Below are 23158 nucleotides of genomic sequence, written 5' to 3'. Positions count from 1 at the left end.
GAAAAAGCCAAATCTAAGAATAATAGGTATAGAAGAAGGAAAAGAAATTCAACTCAAAAGCACAGAAAATATACTTAACAAAATCATAGAAGAAAACTTTCCCAACCTAAAGAAAGATATGCCCATGGAGATACAAGATGCCTGTAGAACATCAAATAGACTGGATCAAAAAATAAATCCTCTTGCCATATAATAATCAAAACACTAATCATACAGAATAAAGAAAGAATATTAAGAGCTGCAAAGGAAAAAGGCCAAGTAACATATAAAGGCCGACCTATCAGAATTTCAGAATTACACCTGACTTTTCATTGGACACAATGAAAGCCAGAAATCAAGCATTATGCAGACATTAAAAGACCATGGATGCCAGCCCAGACTACTATACTGAGCAAAACTGTCAATCACCATAGAAAGACAAAACAAGATATTCCACGACAAATCTAGATTTCACCAATACCTAGCCACAAATCTAGTCCTACACAAAATACTACAAGGAAAACTCCAGCCCAAGGAAGTTGGCTACACCAACAAAAACACAGCAATTGATGGTCTCATAGCAGCAAATCCCAAAGAAGGGAAAAATGCACAAATTAACATCACCAACAATGGTAACTAAATTAACAGGAGATAGCAATCACTGGTCATTAATATCCATTAATGTAAATGGACTCAACTCACCTATAAAAAGGTACAAGCTAACAGATTGGATATGAAAACAGGATCCATCCTTCTTCTGCATACAAGAAACATATCTCAACCTCAAAGACAGACATCATCTCAGAGTAAAGGGTTGGGAAAAATATACCAATCAAATGGACCTAAGAAACAAGTGGTGTAGCTATCCTAATATCTAGCAAAATAAACTTCAAGCTAAAATCAGTCAAAAGAGACAAAGAAAGTCACTTCATATTAGTCACAGGAAAAAATCCATCAAGAGGAAATCTCAATTCTGAACATCTATGCCCCAGATAGAAGGGTACCCTCAGATGTAAAAGAAATACTTGCAAATCTTAAATCATGCATTAAACCCCACACACTAATAGTAGGAGACTTCACTCCCCTCTCACCACTGGACATGTCAGTAAGACAAAAAATGAACAGAGAAATAAGAGACCTAACAAATGTTATAACTCAAATAGACTTAACAGACATCTATAGAATATTCTATCCAAACAGAAAAGAATATACCTTCTTCTCAGCACCTCAGGAACCTTCTCAAAAACTGACCACATACTCAGTAACAAAACAAACCTCAACAAATATAAAAAAAATTGGCATAACCCAATGTACCTATCAGATCACCATGGTTTAAAACTAGAAGTCAACAGCAATACTAATTCCATAAAGCCCACAAACACATGGAAATTAAACAATGCTCACCTGAATCATGAATGGGTCAAGGAAGAAATAAAGGAAAAAATCAAAGACTTCCTAAAATTCAATGAAAATGACCACACAACATACCAAAATTCATGGGACACAATGAAAGCAGTGTTAAGAGGAAAGTTCATAGCACTAAACACCTACATAAGCTAAAAAGATCCCACACTAGTGAATTAACGAACATTTGAAAACTTCAGGACAAAAAGAAGCAAACTCACTAAGAGAACTAGATGGCAGGAAATAATCAAATTGAGAGCTGAAATCAACAAAATAGAAACAAAGAAAACAATTCAAAGAATCAATGAGACAAAGAGTTGGTTCTTCAAGAAAATCAACAAAATAAACAAACCATTATCCAAACTAACCAAAAGGCAGAGAGAGAATATCCAAATTAACAAAATCAGAAATGAAAAGGGGGTCATAACAACAGACATGGAGGAAATACAGAGAGAATCATCAGGTCATATTTCAAAAACCTATACTCCACAAAATTGGAAAACTTAAAGGAAATGGACAACTTTCTAGATAAATATCACCAAAATTAAATCAAGACCAGATAAGCAAATTAAACAGACCTATAACTGCTGAAGAAATAGAAACAGTCATCAAAAGTCTCCCAACCAAAAAAGTCCAGAATCAGATGGTTTCAACTCAGAATTCTACAAGACTTTTAAAGAAGAACTAATACCAATACTCCTCAAATTATTCCACACAAAAGAAACAGAAGGAATGTTGCCAAACTCTTTTTATGAGGCTACAATTACTCTGATACTCAAACCACATTACTAAGAAAGAGAATTACAGATCAATTTCACTCATGAACATTGATGTAAAAATACTAAATAAAATACTGGCAAATTGAATCCAAAAACACTTCAGAACCATCATCCACCATGATCAAGTCAGCTTCATCACAGAGATGCAGGGATGGTTCAACATACAAAAATCTGTCAACGTAATCCACCATATAAACAAGCTGAAAAATAAAAACCACATGATCATTTCATTAGATGCCAAAAAAGCTTTTGACAAAATACAACATCTCTTCATGATAAAGGTCTTGGAGACAGCAGGGATACAAGGAACATACCTAAACATAATAAAGGCAAAATACAGCAAGCCAACAGCCAACATCAAACTAAATGGAGAGAAACTCCCAGCAATTCCACTGAAATCAGGAGCAAGACAAGGTTGTCCACTCTCTCCATATCTATTCAATATAGTTCTTGACGTCCTAGCTAGAGCAATAAGACACAAAAAGGAGATCAAGGGGATACAAATTAAAATAGAAGCCAAACTCTGTTTGCTGATGATATGATAGGTTGCATAACCAATCCCAAAAATTCTGCCAAGGAACTTCTACAACTCATAAACAATTTCAGTAATGTAGCAGGATACAAGATTAACTCAAAAAAATCAGTAACCCTCCTGTACACAGATGATAAAAGGGCTGGGAAAGAAATCAGAGAATCAACACCCTTCACAATAGCCACAAATAGCATAAAATATCTTGGAGTAACTCTAACCAAACAAGTGGAAAATTTGTATGACAAGAACTTAAATCTTTGAAGAAAGAAATTGAAGAAGACACCAGAAAGTGGAAAGATCTCCCATGCTCTTGGGTAGGAAGCATTAACATAGTAAAAATGGTAATCTTACCAAAAGCAATCTACAGATTCAATGCAATGCCCATTAAAATTCCAGCAAAATTCTTCATAGATCTTGAAAGAACAATGCTCAACTTTACATGACAAACCAAAAAAAAAAAGAATAGCCTGTACAATAAAAGAACTTCTGAAGGCATCACGATCCCTGACTTCAAAGTCTACTACAGAGCTACAGTACTGAAAACAGCCTGGTATTGGCATAAGAATAGACAGGAGGACAAATGGAACGGAACAGTAGACCCGAATATCAATCCACACTCCTTCGAACACCTGATTTTTGACAAAGAAGCAAAAAATATCAAATGGAAAAAAGAAAGCATATTTAACAAATGGTGCTGGCATAACTGGATATCAACATGTAGAAGAATGAAAATAGACCCATATCTATCACCAAGCACAAAACTCAAGTCCCAGTGGATCAAAGACCTCAGCATAAAGCCAGCCACACTGAACCTTATAGAAAAGAAAGTGGGAAGTACACTTGAATAAATTGGCACAGGGAACACAGACACTGAGAGAAACAGTTAATAAATGGGACTTCCTGAAATGGAAAAGCTTCTGTAAAGCAAAGGACAGGGTCAACAAGACAAAACGACAGCCTACAGAATGGGAAAAGATCTTCACTAACCCCACATCAGACAGAGGACTGATCTCCAAAATATACAAAGAACTCAAGAAATTGGACACCAAAAGATCACATAATCCAATAAAAGAAATGGAGTACAGACCTAAACAAAGAACTCTCAACAGAGGAATCTAAAATGACTGAAAGACACTTAAGGAAATGTTCAACATCCTTAGTCATCAGAGAAATGCAAATCAAAACAACTCTAAGATTCCATCTTACACCTGTAAGAATGGCCAAGATCAAAAACACTGATGACAACTTATGCTGGAGAGGTTGTTGGGGAAAGGGAACACTTCTGCATTGCTGATGGGAATGCAAGCTGGTATAGCCCCTTTGGATATAAATGTGACGATTTCTCAGAAAATTAGGAAAAGACCCTCCTCAAAACCCAGTAATGCCAGTTTTGGGCATATATCCAAAGGATGCTCAATTGTGCCACAAGGACATGTGCCCAACTATGTTCATAGCAGCATTGTTTGTCATAGCCAGACCCTGGAAACAACCTATATGTCCCTTGACAGAATAATGGATAAGGAAAATGTGGTACATTTACACGGCAGAAAAAAATAACGTCATCTTGAATTTTGCAGGAAAATGGATGGAGCTAGAAAACATTCTTTTGAGTGAGGTAACCCAGACCCAGAAAGACAATTATCACATGCACTCACTCATAGGTGGTTCTTAAACATAAAGCAAAGAAAACCAGCCTACAAACCACAATCCCAGAGAACTTAGACAACAAAGAGGACACTAAGAGAGACTTACATAGATTAACCTACATGGGAAGTAGAAAAAGACAAGATCTCCTGAGTAAATTGGGAGCATTGGGACCTTGCAGGGAGAGGCAGGGAGGGTATCAGAGAAAAATGTAGAGCTCAATAAAAATCAATTAAAAAAAGAAACTTAAAAAAATATCCAGCATCACACCCAGGCTGTGCTCTGCAGTGAGAATCCAAATGAAAACAGAAAGAGCAACAACATAAAAGATGACCCCTGATGAAAATATTGTCACACTGTTGCTAAAGAAGACTACTGTCTAGTGCACTTTAGAAGGAAAAACTCTAGTGTCCAGCAGGGAGACCTAACCTACTCCAGTCAGGAGAAATTCCTATTTCAAGTTTTACTCGAAGGTTAAAATACCTGTATGCCTCTCTGATCCAGGGACCTGCTCTTACAGATTAGAAGCAGGCCTATTAACCCAGAGGCGATGTCCCTGGTAACGTCCACATCACTGTAGTAAGGCCTTGTTAGGCACTGGGCGTCGTTTTCTGTGGGTTCGTCAAACTCTAGAATGTTCCATTTGTAAGTGTAGATTTCCCCTGGTTGAACTGGTCTGATCATGGTGTGACTGCCTGAAAGAAAATATACACTGTTAATTTTCTAAGAAATTATTTCATCGTAATAAATATCTCCCTTAGCTTTTATTTAGAGTAACTACTATCAGGAGTTAACTACTATCAGGAGTTATAATTCTGTTTGTCTAAAACGCTTGACTACAGATTATCATTTAGCTGTTCAATATTTCTCCACTAGATGCCGCCAAAGACACTCAGAAAGGCATTGCATTTGTAACCATTAAAGGGAGAAGGGTTTGCTGGGATTTTTAGAGATTTCCCCCTCCGTGAGTGTTACTGACTGCACTTGTCATAACCACCGAGCAAATAGGACAAGAGGAAACCATGGAAGTTTCTCAGCGGTCATTTCAGTAGAAGTGAAAGGTTCCCACCTGAGGTGGAGGAAGAGTTGACTCCATCTTCGTAAGGCGAAAATGTCACCCCATGAGGGTAAATGCTATAGGGTCGGCTGGCCATGTTTTTGAACACAATCTACAAAGTTAAGTCATATCAATTATTTCAGCATCGAAGGTTACTCTTGAGAACTATTAGATCAAAAGATGGCAGCTTTGCACACTTACCTCTGTGTGTGCATGTGTGGGCAGGTGTGCACGTGACATGCGGATGTGCACCCACAGATGTGTGCTCAAGCAATGGGGAAATCAGTTCTGTTTATCTGTGCAGCAGTCCAGCCTCCCCCCCCCCCCATAACCAAGAAATGCGGGAATCAGTTCTGTTCATCCGTGCAGCCATCCCCCGCCCCGCCACCATTACCAGGCAAGAAGGAGTCTCTGGGGGAGTCTTACTCCCAAATAAAGATGAGAAATCGAACTTTGTCCCTGGGGAACAGCTTAGAAGAAGTTACATTTCCCTCATAGCACATCCTCCTCTCCCAGATGATCCCATCACCCTTCCCTTCTTCTTTCAGACCGGACCTCATCTATTCCTTTCCTCCGCGAAACCTTGCTGTCTCTGCTTGTCTTGCTCCCTGAGATCACTGTCAATGAAGTTATCTTCCTGGAGGGCCCCCAAGAGCCAGACCCTGAGTTCCAGACAGCATCTGCTTATGCTGAAACCTAAGGCATCTTAGTGGAGCCAAAAATGAGGCAAGGAAGGAAAGAGGGGAAAGAAGGCTCTGTCATCTGATTACTTTCAAATGAACAAAATGGGCTTTCTCTCGGGCATGATTTTCACAGAAGTCCTAATTTGCCTATTAATCTTCAATAGATAACCTTAGTTTTATCTTCTACTTGGTTTTCAGACAAAGCCTTTAAATCAACTTTGATATGCAGATTATCTACATCCTAGGGTCTTGCCGAAGATGCAACCTTCAATTGTCTGTTACTTGGGTCTTTACCTAGCTCTATGATGTAATACAATGTTCAAACATATTATTATTACATTTAGTATGTGCGTGTACATACGTGCACTGTGTGTACACGTGTGTGTGTGTGCGTGTGTCTCTCTGTGTGTATGTATGTTTAAAGGCATGTATGTTACAGTGTGCATATGAGGTCAGAAGATAACCTGTGGGAGTTGATTCTCTCCATCACAGGCCCCAGGTGATATAAATGCTGCTGGACTAGAGACCAACCATTAGAGCCACATGCTTAGACTGTCCCAAAGTCATTTTCTCTCCACTCTCCTGACTCGGATGTTCACACTGATAATGAACAATGTTATTTTCAAAAGCTGCTCAACTCTTCTGTTTTGCGACAGCTGTGGGATTTTGTCAAGGAAGTTACTCCTGGCTCCTCTACCTCAGGCAAATGGTGCAGTGTTCACAGGCATGTACACCTTGTTCAGACGTATTTCCTTTTTACTTTGCTGCTCAAGTTTGGACAGACTTTGCCGACAACCTTGGGATTGTTTCATTGCACCTACTTGTGACTCTGTTTTATTCCCTTCTGGTTTATCTGTCAAGATCCTTGTATTATTGAGTAAGGCTATAAAATGCATGAAATACTAAGTAAAACTAAAAGCTGTGTTTGAATTTAAAATTATATGAATACATTTAAAAATATTGAAAACTGCCAATCCCTGAGCTGTCTTTTCGGTTCAGTTCTTCCCTGCCTCCATATCTCTTTGCTTACCTTGAGTGTGTCCCTGACCTGGGCTCTAATAATAGGGCCCAGAATCCCACTTTGTTTGGTACCGGAACTCTCCATGCGTTTGGAGAAGGTCTCGTCCTCATATTGCCGGTAAATAACTTTCTTATACTGTTTTCCAATTTGATTTGAGAAATTATCCAAGTGCAAAGACCTGTATTTCCTTAAAGTGAAATGAAATAATAAAAGAAAAGTCAAACTACTTCAAGTAGAGAGTCCAGTGCAACAGTGGGAAACCCTTGCGCATGCAAGTTCTGCTTTGGGGTTGGCTAAAATGCTACTTCTTGGAATAGTCTCAGAGTAATTTACAACATCCTGATGTCCTTCACACAGCCAAAAACTAGCAATTAAGAGTCACCTGGACAGAAAATGTCTGTACCTTCCTTTTTTTTCTTCTCTCTTCTCTCTCTCTGTCTCTGTCTCTCTTTGTTTCTTTCTCTATTTCCTTCTTTCTTCCTCTCTCTTTTTTCTTTCTCCCTCTTTCTTTCTCTTTCCTTCTTCTCTTTCTTTTTTTCTTTCTCTCTTCCTCTCTCGCTTTCTTTTTGATTCATAGTATTCCATTGCATGAATGTGCTGTAACTTGATCCTCTTTTCCAACTGATGGACTTTCGGAATTGATTCTAATTTTTATTACTATTAATAGTGCGGCAGTATGCACCTTATTCCCACAGCCCTCCACTCGTGAATAGGAATCCTTTTGTGAAGTTAAATTCCAGGAGCAGGGTGATGCTGGGAAAGGGTGTATATGCTTACAATTCGAACATATTTTGTCATATTATCCTACAGAATGTCTTTAGAAGCACCCTGGGCTACCAGAATGTGTGATAGGTTCTGTTTCCCATAGCCTTGGCAACAGATGGTGTAATGTGAGCCTGGCAGTCTGATAGGCACAGAGTAGCAATCCAGTGAAATTCCACTTTAACCTTTCTTATTAGGACTGGCATATGAAGAGCTACTAGAATTTCCAATTTTCCTTATTATTTTCTGGCGTCTTCTCTCAGGTATGAGAACAGAAGAGTAGCCCTGAACTTGTAGAACTGACGTGAAGCCCTTAGCCAACATCCACTACAAGCAGTAGCAAGCATTCAGAGAATTCTAGCTGCTATTGTTTTTGTTATCATCACCAGGCCACATTCCTATGGTGATTTAGGGGCAATTAAATGTTTATAAGGATAAGAATGTCTAGATGGAAACCAATATGTATGTCCCTTAAGAGTTGGCCACATTTTAGCCTAAGGACCCGCCCGAGGAGCACGCCTCTCATCTTTGCACGATGGTCTGACCCGGACTCACTTGTCCATAGTTGTAGGTATTACAGGTGCATAGTTCCAAATGACTTCCTCTGCAGCAATGAAGTACTCCCACCTCTTCATGTGTCGCCTCTGCTCTCGAGTGAGCGTCTTGGGACTCCTGGTTTTCTTTGGGCAGTTTTTAATGTCAATGTAAGCTTGCATCCCAGCTGGATTAAGATAGAAAGTCAGCAGTAGAATTTAAGAGAAAAAAATTCATCAAAATGTGTATTAAAAAAAACAATTCATGGGATACAAATAATAACAGTAAAGCAATGCTCAGATACTCTTATAATGGGCCACAGAGGACGCAAGAGTAGAGAGCAGGATGAGAGGCAAGGGCTAGAGGAAGAAGTTGGAAAGCTTCCCTGATGGAGGAGCAAACTTAAAACCCTGGGGCTAGGACTGGGATATAGCACTATGATCAAGTGTGGGCTTAACATGTAGGTGCCCCTGGGTTTGATGCTTAACATAGCGCTCTCTCTCTCTCTCTCTCTCTCTCTCTCTCTCTCTCTCTCTCTCTCTCTCTCTTTCTCTCTCTCCTAAATATAAAAATCTTGTCATTGAGCAGTGGTGGCGTACACCTTTAATCCCAGCACTAAGAAGACAGTGGCAGGCAATCTCTGTGAATTCGAGGTCAGCCGGTCTACAGTGCAAGTTTCAGGACAGGCTCCTACAAAGAGAAATCCTGTCTCAATAAACAAAACAAAAAAATTATCTTTTCTTGTTATTTGTCCCTTTGATAAATGAAGAACACAATGGTGTATACTTAATGTGATTGTTAATTCATAATACCACTTGTTCTTAATTTTAGATGTAGTTTTGCTTTATTCCTATTAAGAACTATACCACAGTGACAGTTTATCAATGTCATCACTTTAACATAATTTCCATTGCTCAGGATGAAAACAAAGGGATCTCATACAATATTTATTCCTCAAGCGCCTACACACCTGTTGGTAACAAACAGTTTCCTAAAGCAATGGAATGTGCTTAGATCTTCAACTCTATCAACATGAGTGTTTCTTTCAACAGTTTAAAGGCAAAACTGTGTGACATAACAGCCAACTGTTTCATTTACACGGCACCACACGACTCCTGCTGGTTCAGGAGAGTTAACTGCTGCTCTCTGAAGTTCATTGCTAGCAGGCATGGTGGCTCATGCCTATAATCCCAGCACTGGGGAGGCTGAGATAGGAGGGCTGCCATGAGTTCACGGCCAGCTTAGAACATAGGGTGAGTTACTGCAGTGTAAGCCCCTTTCTCAGTAAAACAAACACACAACATGTAATCTATGGTCCACTCAACTCACATTGAGTTCTTTTCTGTGCCTGGCTTTTGAGCTCCTTTCATTGTACGGGACCATATTCTCATGTGTGGCCTTGTCAATCTTCATAATTCTATACTTCTACAAATTTGTGGATGTTCACCTTGTTCTGTCTAGTCTCTGAGCTCCTTCCCTTGGCTACATGTGAAAGACACTCAAGAGAAGTATCTAGAGAAGCATCAGTTTTCTTCTTCTTTCACGGAAATAGAGACCTCTATTTTAAAGGCTTTTGTCAATGCCTTCACTTCCTTCACCTCCAACCCCTGGGTCATGAGTCTAAGAGCAAGGGGGTGTAATGGTGCCATTGGGAACCAGGATGCTTGAGTCTAGGTGGGGTTGGCTAAAAGGGTAAAGGAGAACAAACAGAGCTGCACCCAACACAAGATGATCAGAAAGGTGTCTTGCCTTGATAATGCTTTGGGATGAGGGAAGAAACGATCCACTTTCCTTCTGGGCTCATGGTCATGTTCGCGGTTGTCGACGTAGCACTGACCAGCGTGATGGTGGACACCTTGTGCTGGTTCTGCTCCAGGACTTGACCGTTGAAGTGGATAGAGAACAGCTCTGGCCCTGAGCTCATTCCAATCAGATGCCAGCTGACGTGGTCATGGGCGCAGACTGTTACATCTGAGAGGGAGAGACAACATCCGAATGCATAGTGGCACGCAAACAAAGAGTCACAACTCAAGCAGCAAGTAGTACCCCCAAAGAGGGGATAGAGCTTAGAAAAGAGGGCCTTTCCCCCAGAACTGCAAGAACAGCTAAAGGACTAAAGTTAGGGGGCAGCTGAATATGTGACAAACCCTCCCGGTTGGTCCAGGACTGAGAGGTCGCTCAAGATATAGGGTTCTCAGTGTATGAATCAGTAAAGTACTGGTCACATCGATCTGGCCAGAGTGTCAGGACCCTAATCTTCTCATGCAGGTTGAAGTCAAGTTCTGTCAAAGTAGAAAGAAGTGTGAAGATGTGCAAAGGATGTTCTATGGTGTCTTCACCCACTTTTGAATTGTTTTAAAACAATGGTTTACTCTCTGTGTTACTGGTGCCCTTGCTGCAACTCGATGCTGAGAGCTTTTCATGGACAGTTTGATCACAACTGAAGAAGAAAAAAACAGCTTTGCTTTCTGTGTTGCCACAGTGATGGAGAAAATGCTCATTTGCTCTGGGAAAGAGTCCAGTCTTGGCTCCTACCCAGATCCATGAGCACTAGATATAAGAGGGTGGGCTGGGAACTGGTTTCTCATCCATGGAGGCATTTGTCCTTGGTGAACATTATGAACAGGAAGCTGGGAGGTAGCTAGAAGGTATGTGTGTTTCTGTGGGCACATTTATCCCCTTCTTTTTCAACTACAAATTTTTTGTCCTGATCAAGTTGTTTCTGTTTTATTTACATGCGCAGTCGGCCATTTTGGCTTTTATATATTTACACGGATTATTCTTCCTGTCAAGACACAGATAATGGGGTTGTTAATTCCACTTCTGGAAACAGCATATTGAGCCTACTAGTTGGTAAGGACAGCACAAAGGCGGGGAGATGAATGAGGTGTAAATTCAGATCTTCCAAGGGAGAGGTCACTTAGTTCAGTCTCAGCTTTGGAAGAACCTAGTTTTGGAACTCAGAATCATTATCCAGCGCTGAATGAGCCAGGCAGAAGATGGTGCCAAATGAAACAGAATAAAAATGGAAAGCAAACCAGACCTCAACTCTTGACAATGTTGATTTCTCTATAAAAGAAGTCGTTTGTGATATTGATACATAATGAAATTTAGAACTTTTATTTTTGTTTACAATTGTTTAACGATTGGTTTTGGGTATGTGCATGAATCACGTGATTCACAATGAGGTCAGAGGACAACCTGTGTAAGCTGGTTCTCTCTTTCCACCATGTGGATCTGAGGGATCAAACCCAGGTCATCAGGCCTGGAGAAAAAGCACCCTTACTCTCTGAGTCATCACAGCAGCCTCTGGAATTTTTTAATAGGGAAATACTTTCATTTTTCCTAAACTGATCATAAATATAATATATACACATATGCTATGGGACATATGTGTATTTACTTATGTATGTATATATATAAATATCCTAGGGAACCAATTTGTAGCCAGTTATCTCATATCTTGTGATTGCAAATTTGAAATTTGAATGTAAATCCAGGATAGACACCAAGGTTAGAGTCTCCCACAGAGCAAATGAACAATTCCCCAGTCACCATGAAAGCAAAGAAAGAGCAAATCTAGATTTTTCTCCCTGAGTTGTTATCACTACATCACACACACACACACACACACACACACACACACACACACACACATCTCCTGAATATTTCATTCTAAGTCAGTTTTACTAGAAAGACCTAGAAGAAGTGGAAGTGGTATTGGTGGTTGCTATGGTTACAGCATGTCTCCTAAAAGGCTGCGACACCAGAAGCTTGGTTGGCTCTGTGTAGTGGATTTCAAGTGGTAGAACCTTATAAACATAGAGCGTAGAGGCAAGTGGTTAGGTCACTGGAGAGATTGTCCTTGGAGGAGATTAATGTAGTTCTCCTAGAACTTTGGTTAATTCTCACGCGAGTGAGTTATTATAAAGCAAGGCCATCCCGGTCTTGGCCTCTTCCACATGTAGCCACTTCCCTTTTGCTTCTTTGCCCTACTATGACACAGACAAGTGGTCCCTCACCAAAGGCTGAGTTGATGAGCCTGCCAGTCTTGAGTTTTCTGCTTTTGAAACTGAATTCTTTTTTAAACATCTTTTTTATATAGTAGCCAGCATTCAGCATTTTATCACAGCAATAGAAAACTGACTAGTACAGTGGAAGTCAGTTTTCCCTCCACTTTATAGTTGCTATGATTTTACCTCTTTGCAAAACTCTTTATCTGTAGATGGGGAGAGAAAACTTTCTATATGCCACTGCATATTGTTTATCAATAGACTTTTGAACAACTAATAAAATATTTGTATGGTAGAGCATAGTCCTGTTTATCTTTACTAAACGTATCTTTATTTATTTCCTTAAGATTTACTTATTTATGTAGTTTATGTACATGAACGCTCTGTCTTCATGCACACCAGAAGAGGGCATCGATACCATCTCAGATGGTTGTGAGCCACCATGTGGTTGCTGGGAATTGAACTCAGGACCTCTGGAAGAGCAGCCAGTGATCTTGACCACTGAGCCATCTCTCCAGCCCTTTTATTTCATTCTTTCTGTTGAGCATTCCTATTAGAGAGTGACTCTGTACTTGAGTAGAAATGATATACTCAGATGCAACACCTAACAAGTTTCTTGTTGCCTTCTGATTTATCTGTTGTATTTCCTGGATAGGACACACACACACACACACACACTCACACACACAAGATGATGATGGTAAAGGTCCTGAGAGTCACTGAATCATTGTACAAGATTGTGATAATTTGCTCCTAGGCATTGGAAACCAGTGTATGTGGTAAGCTACCTTACAGAACCAGTGGGCCCAAGATCCCGGTGACACTGTCATGGCGGAATGGTGTGCGGCCCCTATGTTACCTGGCATCGTCCTGTTCACAAAGCCATTGACTGTGTACATTAGGGATGGCGACTGGCTCCAGCTCTTGCTTTCGTCAAACACAGCAAACAGCAGCACATGTTGCTTGTCAAACATCTTCTGAGTCCCGTCCTCAGTTAGTGTGCCTGAGAGAGAAGAGACATGCCTCTATCGCATTCCAGATTGAAGAGTACCTTCAGTGTTCCCACACATCTGAACTTGGGGCCAGAACCAAGTAGTGTTGATATAAATTTGAAACATACATTCCCAGCCAGGTCCTATGATCTGTTCCTAAAAGCTTAGTACTCAGGAAGTTGAGGCAGGAGGATCATGAGTTTGAGGCCAGCCTGGGCTATATAGGGAGTTCAAATAAATTTTGAACTATTTAGTACAAGTCTACCGCCAAAAGCCAAAACCTTCCCTCCCCTGCCCCTTGTTCCCTGCGGTGGGTGGGAGAGCTGTTCCTGAGGTCATAAGAGTGAAAGAACTGGTTCTGCCCCCCACTAGCTGCAGCACTTGGGGGGAGTGACCCCTGCACCTCACTTGGGCATCACAGTAGAGCTGGCCCTGGTGGTATAGATGCGGGTCAGTTGACCCTGAGGCTGTAAGAGCAGGGGAACTAGATCCCCCCCTGACTGCCTGCTGCAAAGGGTGAGCTATCCAGGGAGGTGATGGAGAGCTTGCCCTAGTGACGAGGATAAGGGAGAGCTGGTAGGCTGACCAACCCAGCTACCACCCAGGCCCCAAACCAGGGATATAAGTTGGTCCATCCCAACATCCACGCCATCAGTGATCTGCTAAAGCATGTGAGGGGGCCAGTCCTGCAGATCCAAAGCTGCAGGATCTTCAAAACACAGGGCAACAGCAGGATGTCCAAGAATGATGCGGGACAATGGTCTGTATTCTGTCAATTATATTTTAAATAAATGCTGATTTACCAGTAGCCAGACAAGAAGTATAGGCAGGAGAACCAGACAGGTGGGTAGACAAGAACAGGAGAATTCTGGGAAGAAGAAAGCTTGGTTCACAATTGTGACCCTACCACAAAAGAAGCAAGATGTGACTGCCTCGCAGAAAATGGTACTGAGCCATGTGGCTAACATAGACAAAAATAATGGGCTAATATAAGTTATGAGAATTAATAAGAAGCCTGAGCTAATGGGCCAATCAGTTTACAGTTAATGTAGACCTCTGTGTGATTTCTTGGGACTTAATAATGGCGGGAACCGGGCAGGACAGAAAACTCAGTCAACACAAGAGCAGTCCAGAAAGGTTCCAAGAGGATGTCCAGGAGGGCCCAGCAGCAGTCAGAGGCCTTGAACCAGACCAACAACTCTTTGAAGTGAACACCTGAAAGTAAAGATGTATGGGGTAAAGGGTACGCTATGCGACTCACTGTGGCACACTGCAGTTTCCACAAGACCTTTCTTTCTTTCTTTCTTTCTTTCTTTCTTTCTTTCTTTCTTTCTTTCTTTCTTTCTTTCTTTCCTTTCTGTCTGTCTGTCTGTCTTCCTTCCTTCCTTCCTTCCTTCCTTTCTTTTTAAAAAAAATATTTTGTTTTGTTTGGGTCGGGGGAGGTTGCAGTGGCAGAGGGTAGATGCGAAGGGATGGAAAGATGAATGAGATCAGGATGTGTGATGCAAAATCCACAAAAAAATAAAAAAAATCAAATATTTACATAAATAAATTAACAATTGTTTACTTGTGGGAAAAAGGCTCAAAATGACTACTTACCATCAACAATAAAAAAAACACACATTTCTTTCACTCTTCCAGACCAGAATGCATGCCTCAGCTCAAATGGTACAACACAAGACCCTGTATTGAATACAGCTTCCTCATTTGCAAATAAATGGGGCACTGAACTAGAGAAATGTTTGTATAAAGATAAACCCATCCTTATATGAGTAAAAATGGTGATAAAATGAAAATGCCTTTTATAAGAATACATTCTTTCAATGCAATTGCAGTATCTTTTATATGCCAGGAAATTTAAAAATATGTTTGTATGATGAATAAGTAGCTGGGTATATGGCTTGTGTATAGGTATTAATGGCATTATCCCCTGGTACAGTTTGTTGTGACTCTTTGATGGTTTCAATGAAGGTGGGTTGAAGTCGCTCAGAATAAGAGAAGAGAAAGTCAAGGTAATTCTAAGAACATTGCTAATGGAATGCCTCACTGTCTGAGCATGGTGATTGCAAGAATGACCCATGGTGAGCAACGCCATGGGGAACTGAGAGAGGCTCCGGGAAGAAAGGCAGAGGGCCTTTATCTCAGGTGATTTGTTCCCTGCATTGTCCTTGGACATATTCTGTACTCCTGTTAGACATTTACATTTGGTTTATACGACACGTTTATTCTTGCTGGATGTCAGAACCCAGTCTGATGTGCTGTCCTCCGTGTGCCTGAACCTGGATATGGGAATATACAGAGTCTGTCCTCCATGTGCCTGAACCCACATATGGGAATATACCGAGTCTGTCCTCCGTGTGCCTGAACTCGGATATGGGAATATACCGAGTCTGTCCTCCTTGTGCCTGAACCTGGATATGGGAATATACCGAGTTTGTCCTCCGTGTGCCTGAACCTGGATATGGCCTCTGCCTTACTTTTGTTCTTTCCCAGATATCATCGATGGTACGTGCCAGGCAATCGTGTTTAAACTGGGCAGTCCTGGGAGAGTTCTGGGAAAGGGCTGCTCTGTCAATATTTAGTATGTGTTTGCTGGAGTTGATTTACATGTTTTTCTGAACTCCAACAACCTTCCTTGGATCATCGCTTTCTTCATTTCACTTGAGTATTATAAAAGCACACTGAAACTGATGGAAAACTGTCTCCAGTGTTAGACTGTAGACTGCCCATTCCCTAAGGTCCTCAAATCCCAGGTCTCAAAGACACAGATCTACATAGGTCAGCAAAAGTTGACACTCACGAAGTCTGTGGCCAACACCTAAAGTGTTCAGCTTGTTTATAAGAAAGCAAACTGAGCTGGGAATGGTGGTTCACACCTGCAATCCTACCACATGGGAGCCTAAGGGATAAATATCGTTATGAGTTTAAGGCCCTGTCTACTAAACAAAAATAAAAGATCAATCAGCCATCCAACCAATCAACCAACCAACCAACCAACCAACCAACCAACCAACCAACTAACCAACCCATCCTCAACCAAATAACAACAAAGAAGGAGAGTTGGAGTATACATGTTTATAAACCAAATCACCAAAAGAAACCTCAGCTACCTCAGTTGTACCAGCCAGTGTCCTTTCCTGGAACTCTCTCATTGAGTAGGGTGCTATACACTTTAAAATAAATGGACTTGACTTTGAAGTAAAGATGGTCAGGCAAACATGCAGACACAGTGTCAGAAAGACTTGAATGAAATTGCCCTAACTAAGATGAAGGGAGGTTTTAGAAGAAACAGGAAAAGTTGGTACCAGGTGACATTTTTCCTCATTCATGATCTGGTCTCCACTGCCTTCTCCTGCATCACCTACAAGAAGGTTCCAAAGTTCTCCAAGCCTCACCCCAGTACAATCTCCCAGGTACTCCAGGGTCTCTGCTGTGGTTGAATCTGGTGTTACTGCTCTTACCTTTCTTACAGATAAGTAGAGGTCCAATCAGCCCTGAGTTGAAGTCCTGGGTCAGGTTTTCATAGGAGTAGTAGATGTGGGTGAGGCAAGGCGGGTCATCGGGGGTGGGCCCACTGTCCTCACTGATGACCCACTGGTAGCTGTACTCTTCCCCAGGAGCCACGGCATCATCCATCCTCTCCGCTGGGAACGTGTGGTCAGTGTAAGAAGCCCCTGGAGAAGTGACAGCCACAAAGACAATTGGATTTTCCCATCACTCTCCAGTGTGGGGAACCCAAGATGAGCTCTCTGCAAATTACCTACTTTCATAGCAACTTCCATAATCAGAAAGAGTCGCCCCCCCCCATTCCCACCTCTACACAATACCATGATGACTTGCTACTTATCAGGGTATTGGAAGGACTGTTTATATGTAATCAGAGACTCAAATCAATCTTAGCAGTAAGCCACCTCATAATACAAGAATCAGTATGCTTTAAACTTAGTGTTAGCATAGGATGTGTGTGCTGTTTACATATTGTTTTGTTTAGCACTGAGCACGTACGTTCTTTTCCACTGCAATGGTACTCAGCCCTGTTGTTTTGTTTTGGTTTTCAGTCTCTTAGTTGCTCCTTGCCATTGAGCCATTCCAGTTCCTCTCCCCACCATGGCTGCATCTAGCTCCAGTATGCAGTCTACTCCTTGGGCATATGAAACCAGTCTGTCCTAGAAGTGCAGATACCTCACTTCATTGTGCAAAAGCCCATTGATAATCTATGCTTGCTGCCTGCTCTCTCTGGCAGCAGAAGGATGATATAGAAATCAGTCTTCCGCTTTTGAAGAAGAACCTAGATGAAAAGGGGTTTGGAGGGTTGAGACATGGTAGAGATGGAGCAAGTGAGAGCAGGAAGGGGAGAGGTCAGGGTCGTAGGCAATCGTGAAGGATCGACTTCCTCTTTGCCAGAGGCATTTCTCATTCAATTAAGCCAAGTTTTTCACCCTTGGGATTCCACTTTGGGATGGAGCTTCCTTTGTTTGGTAGAAGTCGAGCCCATCATAATACAGGGAGTTGAGCCTGAAGTGTGTGATATGATTGGGCCAAGAGCCAGTGGGAATTGGGACTGTCAGATCAGACACACTGGTTAATACTCACCCAGTATTATACTTGAATTTGGTGAACTTTATTACATGTCAATCGAAGGAAATGACAAGAGGGAGGCAGAGAAGAACAGAGATGGGGAAAGAAAGGAGAGTAAGGCTGAAATCAAGCATTCGTCTTTTCAAAAGCACAAACACTTCAGGAAAAACAGTTTCTGTGTTGTACTCCATTGTGTAAATGTACCACATTTAGGTTGTTTCCATATTCTGGCTATGACAAACAATGCTGCTATGAACATAGTTGAGCACATGTCCTTGTGTCACGATTGCGCATCCTTTGGGTATATATCCAAAGGTGGTATTACTGCATCTTGAGGAAGGTTATTTCCTAATTTTCTGAGAAATTGCCACACTGACATCCAAAGGGGCTATACCAGCATGCATTCCCACCAGCAATGCAGGAGTGTTCCCTTTCCCCCACAACCTCTCCAGCATAAGTTGTCATCAGTATTTTTGAACTTGGCCATTCTTACAGGTGTAAGATGGAATCTCAGAGTTGTTTTGATTTGCATTTCTCTGATGACTAAGGATGTTGAACATTTCCTTAAGTGTCTTTCAGCCATTTTAGATTCCTCTGTTGAGAGTTCTTTGTTTAGGTCTGTACTCAGTTTTTTATTAGGTTATTTGTTCTTTTGATGACCAATTTTTTGAGTTCTTTGTATATTTTGGAGATCAGACCTCTGTCTGATGTGGGGTTAGTGAAGATCTTTTCCCATTCTGTAGGCTGTCGTTTTGTCTTGTTGACCATGTCCTTTGCTTTACAAAAGCTTTTCAGTTTCAGGAGGTCCCATTTATTAATTGTTTCTCTTAGTGTCTGTGCTGCTGGGGTTATATTTAGGAAGTGGTCTCCTGTGCCAATGTGTTCAAGTGTACTTCCTACTTTCTCTTCTATGATGTTCAGTGTGGCTGGCTTTATGTTGATCCATTTGGACTTGAGTTTTGTGCATGGTGATAGATATAAATCTATTTTCATTTTTCTACATGATGCTATCTAGTTATGCCAGCACTGTTTGTTAAATACACTTTCTTTTTTCCATTTGATATTTTTTGCTTCCTTGTCAAAAATCAGGTGTTTGAAGGAGTGTGGATTAATATCTGGGTCTTCTATTTGGTTCCATTGGTCCTCCTGTCTGTTTTTATGCCAATACCAGGCTGTTTTCAGTACTGTAGCTCTGTAGTAGAGTCTGAAGTCAGGAATTGTGATGCCTCCAAAAGTTCTTTTATTGTACAGGATTGTTCTGGCTATCCTGGGTGTTTTGCTTTTCCATATGAAGTTGAGTACCGTTCTTTCGAGGTCTGGGAAAAATTTTGCTGGAATTTTGATGGGCATGACATTGAATCTGTATATTGCTTTTGGTAAGATTGACATTTTTACTATGTTTATTCTTCCTGCCCAAGAGCATGGGAGATCTTTCCACTTTCTGGTGTCTTCTTCAATTTCTTTCTTCAAAGAGTTAAAGTTCTTGTCCTACAAGTCTTCCACTTGTTTGGTTAGAGTTACTCCAAGATATTTTAGTAGCATAAGCTCTTAATAGAAGAGATTATAAGGAAGTATCTCAAAGGACAAGCAGGGATCTTTATCTCTGCAAGCTCTGTAGCAAAGCTGCACTGATAAGAAGGCCACCCTCCCTGGTCATTCTTTGTGCAACAAATGGTCAGCCTGCAGTTCCTTGAGCTGCCCTACATGAGGCTTGCATGCTGGCCCCTCCTAAGTGGTCTCCTCCACAGCCTCCTAGGTTGTTTCCTGACTAGAAGCTTCCACTGTTTTAGCAGCTAAGGCGCCACAAAGGATTCCTATGGGAAGTAGCATCTTCCTGTTACCTTTACAGGCCCTCCAAAAGACAAAATGTGGTCTTCTTGGCAGGGTAAGAGGTTGAGATAAAATGTCTGCTTAGCTTTTAGATGTCTGATTTAACACAGTTCACTCCTCCTCTGACTCTGTGCTACATATGGTGGTGATGTTCCTTTTAAGTTTATTTGACTGATTTTATACATGTTTATGTGTTGTAAAAGGAGCAGTGGGCTGCTTCCCGCTGCCCGGCTAGCTCAGTCGGAAGAGCATAAGACTCTTAATCTCAGGGTCGTGGGTTCAAGCCCCACACTGGGCACCAAACTGTTGTAAAGGGAGCGGTGGGCTGCGTTCCTGCTGGGATCCTGGCTCCCCGCCTAGTTTACACCTGAAATAATTACACAGAAACTGTATTCATTTAAACACTGCCTGGCCCATTAGTTCTAGCCTCTTATTGGCTTACTCTCACATCTTGACTAACCCATAACTAATAATCTGTATGCCACCACGAGGTCATGGCTTACCAGCATGAGTCTAGCCAGCGTCCATCTTGGGAAGGGGAATCATGGCGTCTGCCTGACTCTGCTTTCTTTTTCCCAGCATTCTGTTCAATCTACTCCACCTATCTGAATTCTGCCCTATCAAAAAGCCAAGGCAGTTTCATTATTAACCAATGAAAGTAACACATAGACAGATGACCCTCCTACATCATGTATGTAATATGTAGGTGTATGTGTATGATTGTATGTGTGGTCAGGTGCACATATACCCGTGTGCACATGTATGTAGAGGCTGTTGTTGACATGAGGTATCATTTAATTTGTACCCCTGATAATTTGGGAGGGGCTCTTAATACCCTTGAAGCCCTTTACCTTAAATTAAGATAAAATAATTCATTTTTTTAAGTTATAAGAGTTATTTTTTTATTTTTTAATTTATTTATTTATTAAGGATTTCTGCCTCCTCCCCGCCACCACCTCCCATTTCCCTCCCCTTCCCCTGATCAAGTCACCCTCCCTCATCTGCTCGAAGAGCAATCAGGGTTCCCTGACCTGTGGGAAGCCCAAGGACCGCCCACCTCTATCCAAGTCTCGTAAGGTGAGCATCCAAACTGCCTAGGTTCCCCCAAAGCCAGTACGTGCAGTAGGATCAAAAACCCACTGCGATTGTTCTTGAGTTCCCATTCTTCCTCATTGTCCGCTATAGAGATAGTATTTTTGATGGGTTGTGAAGACTAGAAAACACACACACACACACTCCGTATCCCAAGCTATCCTCTCAATCACAAGCCTTCCATCTAAGCATCTCGAGTGCTGACATTACAGATCTAATACTGTGTTCAGATTATATATATATCTTAGTGCTCTTGTGTTCTAGCATAGCTGAGAAAACTGAGATTGGGGTGGCTAAGGTTGCTATGACAGAGTGCCCTAGACTGGGTGGCCGCTAAGCACAGCCATTCTTCATGATAGAGGCTGTGTGTAGATTTCAATGTGGTGGTGCCTCACTTGCCCCTCCCTGGTGCAGACGGCTCTCTGTCATAGTCACATGGGACACACACAGGGTGGGAGAGCTCCACTTGTGGTTCCATTGAAAGGGCACAAACCCCACCATGAGGGTTGTGACTCCATGACTTAAATTCCTCCTGAAGGCCCCACTCTTGATATATTCTTGCCGAGGATCAGGTGTCTAACACATGAAATTTGAAAAACACAAACATGGGAATCTATATCAGTAATGTATTTATTTTAAGGTGAGGAAAGTCCGTAATAAGACAATGTAACTACTTATAATTGCCCACAAAATTAACACATTTCTGAGCAAAGGGAAGATAACCCAGTGTCCCTATTTCTAATAAGTCATCAGTCCTGCAGCTTAGCTCAATAATGATAACCATGGCTCCCACCACCACCTCAAGAATCCCAGGCTCTGTGTTTGGTGCAGATGCAAAGGAGATCAGGGTAAGGACATGGTAGTGCTGTAGTTGTGTTGGCTTTGACCTCTGTTTATTTCCCAAGGCTACTCAGTGACGGACCACAATCAGAACATGCTGTCTGTCTTGATGTAAGAGTTACCTTCTAGGTGTGCAACTGATTTTCCTTGTGTCATCAAATTTATTTGTGAAAATTTAAAGGCTCACACTCAAATTTAACATTCAGTGGGTTTTAAAACCTGTACAAAACAGGATGCTATGACACACGCATAGATACTGAAAATGTTGCCAGGGCAACACAAAGAGATGTCCACAAGGAGAACTTCATTTCACATTTTGATGTAAAGCAGCATTTTGCATACTTGAATGATAATTTGAATTAAGTTGAAGAGGTGAGATTTGGATATTGGGAAATAAGGGTGAGCAATAGATTTGCACATGGGATGTGGTCTGTAAGTGCACACGGGCTCACTACTAGAGTGATCGGAGGGCACTTTTATCTGTTCTCTTATCTTTTCATAGCAGATTACTTTGCTTTTAGAACAAAACAGAAATGTTATATTTCTCATTTTGTGACCTACACAATACAGAACAAAACCGAAACAGCTATTTAGAGGAAGCAGTCGTGAAATGTGATTTGTTTGTTTTATTTTGTTTTTGCTGCTGTTTTGGTCAATCTGACTTTGACTTGGTAATCAAAATGAAGTTAAACTCTAAATTGAAAAGAAGAAACGGACAGGATGGATCATGATATGACTTAGAAGACCTTGTTCATCCTGTAGCAGAGAAAACCCCTTACACAAGAGTTCTCCTTCATTTTATATTCACTTGGCTCTGTTCATTTCCTGCTCGGTTCTTGGTCAACTTTATAATGTGCTTACTTTTGCCACGAGGTACTAATTATTTTCAACGAGGCCCCAGTATGTCTTAAAACGTGAAATGGTGCATGGAAGCTTTGGGAAGGAGCCTCTGTAAAGAGGCTCTGGTTGCCCTTTAGGGAAACCATTCATCTAATCTCCCTTGTTACTTCTCCTTTGTGAGCTCTTTCTTCCCCATTTATTAAACACAGAGGATGCCTCTGTGCACGCAAAGGTCCAGATATTCCTTTAGAAGCTGCAATTTAGACAATGGGAAAATTAATGCTGGTGTTGTATAATGAACTTGAGGCTACTGCGTAGACATATGAGGTTTTTTAAAAATTGAACAATGCAGATTTTTGTGATTTATGAGATTTTTTTATTTATCATTATAATTTGTTTCATACTTGGTAGAAATAAATAAACTTGTGTCAAGAATTGAAATGTTATGGAAACTCACTAAAGACTAAGTTTTTATATGCAAAATTTTACAGCACTTAGATGCAAACTACAATCTTTATTGGATTTATTTTTAAGATTTAGGGCTCTATATCAGAGAGATGTAAATCAAAACAACTCTG

At 41.1% G+C, this 23158-nt stretch overlaps 1 protein-coding gene across 1 annotated transcript in view; it reads right to left on the bottom strand.

Moving 5' to 3' along the window:
* Positions 1–23158, bottom strand: part of F5 (coagulation factor V) — a 78034-nt gene that overhangs the window by 35689 nt on the left and 19187 nt on the right. Inside the window, exons 4-10 of the mRNA XM_075988456.1 lie at positions 16862–17074; positions 13268–13411; positions 10145–10366; positions 8417–8582; positions 7109–7286; positions 5408–5507; positions 4822–5033 (exon numbers count right to left, since the gene is read on the bottom strand). Of these exons, the coding sequence (XP_075844571.1) occupies positions 4822–5033; positions 5408–5507; positions 7109–7286; positions 8417–8582; positions 10145–10366; positions 13268–13411; positions 16862–17074 (1235 nt within the window). The remainder of the gene's footprint in view (positions 1–4821; positions 5034–5407; positions 5508–7108; positions 7287–8416; positions 8583–10144; positions 10367–13267; positions 13412–16861; positions 17075–23158) is intronic.

The sequence above is a fragment of the Microtus pennsylvanicus genome, chromosome 10 (genome assembly GCF_037038515.1).
Source record: "Microtus pennsylvanicus isolate mMicPen1 chromosome 10, mMicPen1.hap1, whole genome shotgun sequence".
Lineage (NCBI taxonomy): Eukaryota > Metazoa > Chordata > Mammalia > Rodentia > Cricetidae > Microtus > Microtus pennsylvanicus.
The sequence above is the reverse complement of the archived record's forward strand: the minus strand, read 5'-3'. Positions and strand labels throughout refer to the sequence as shown.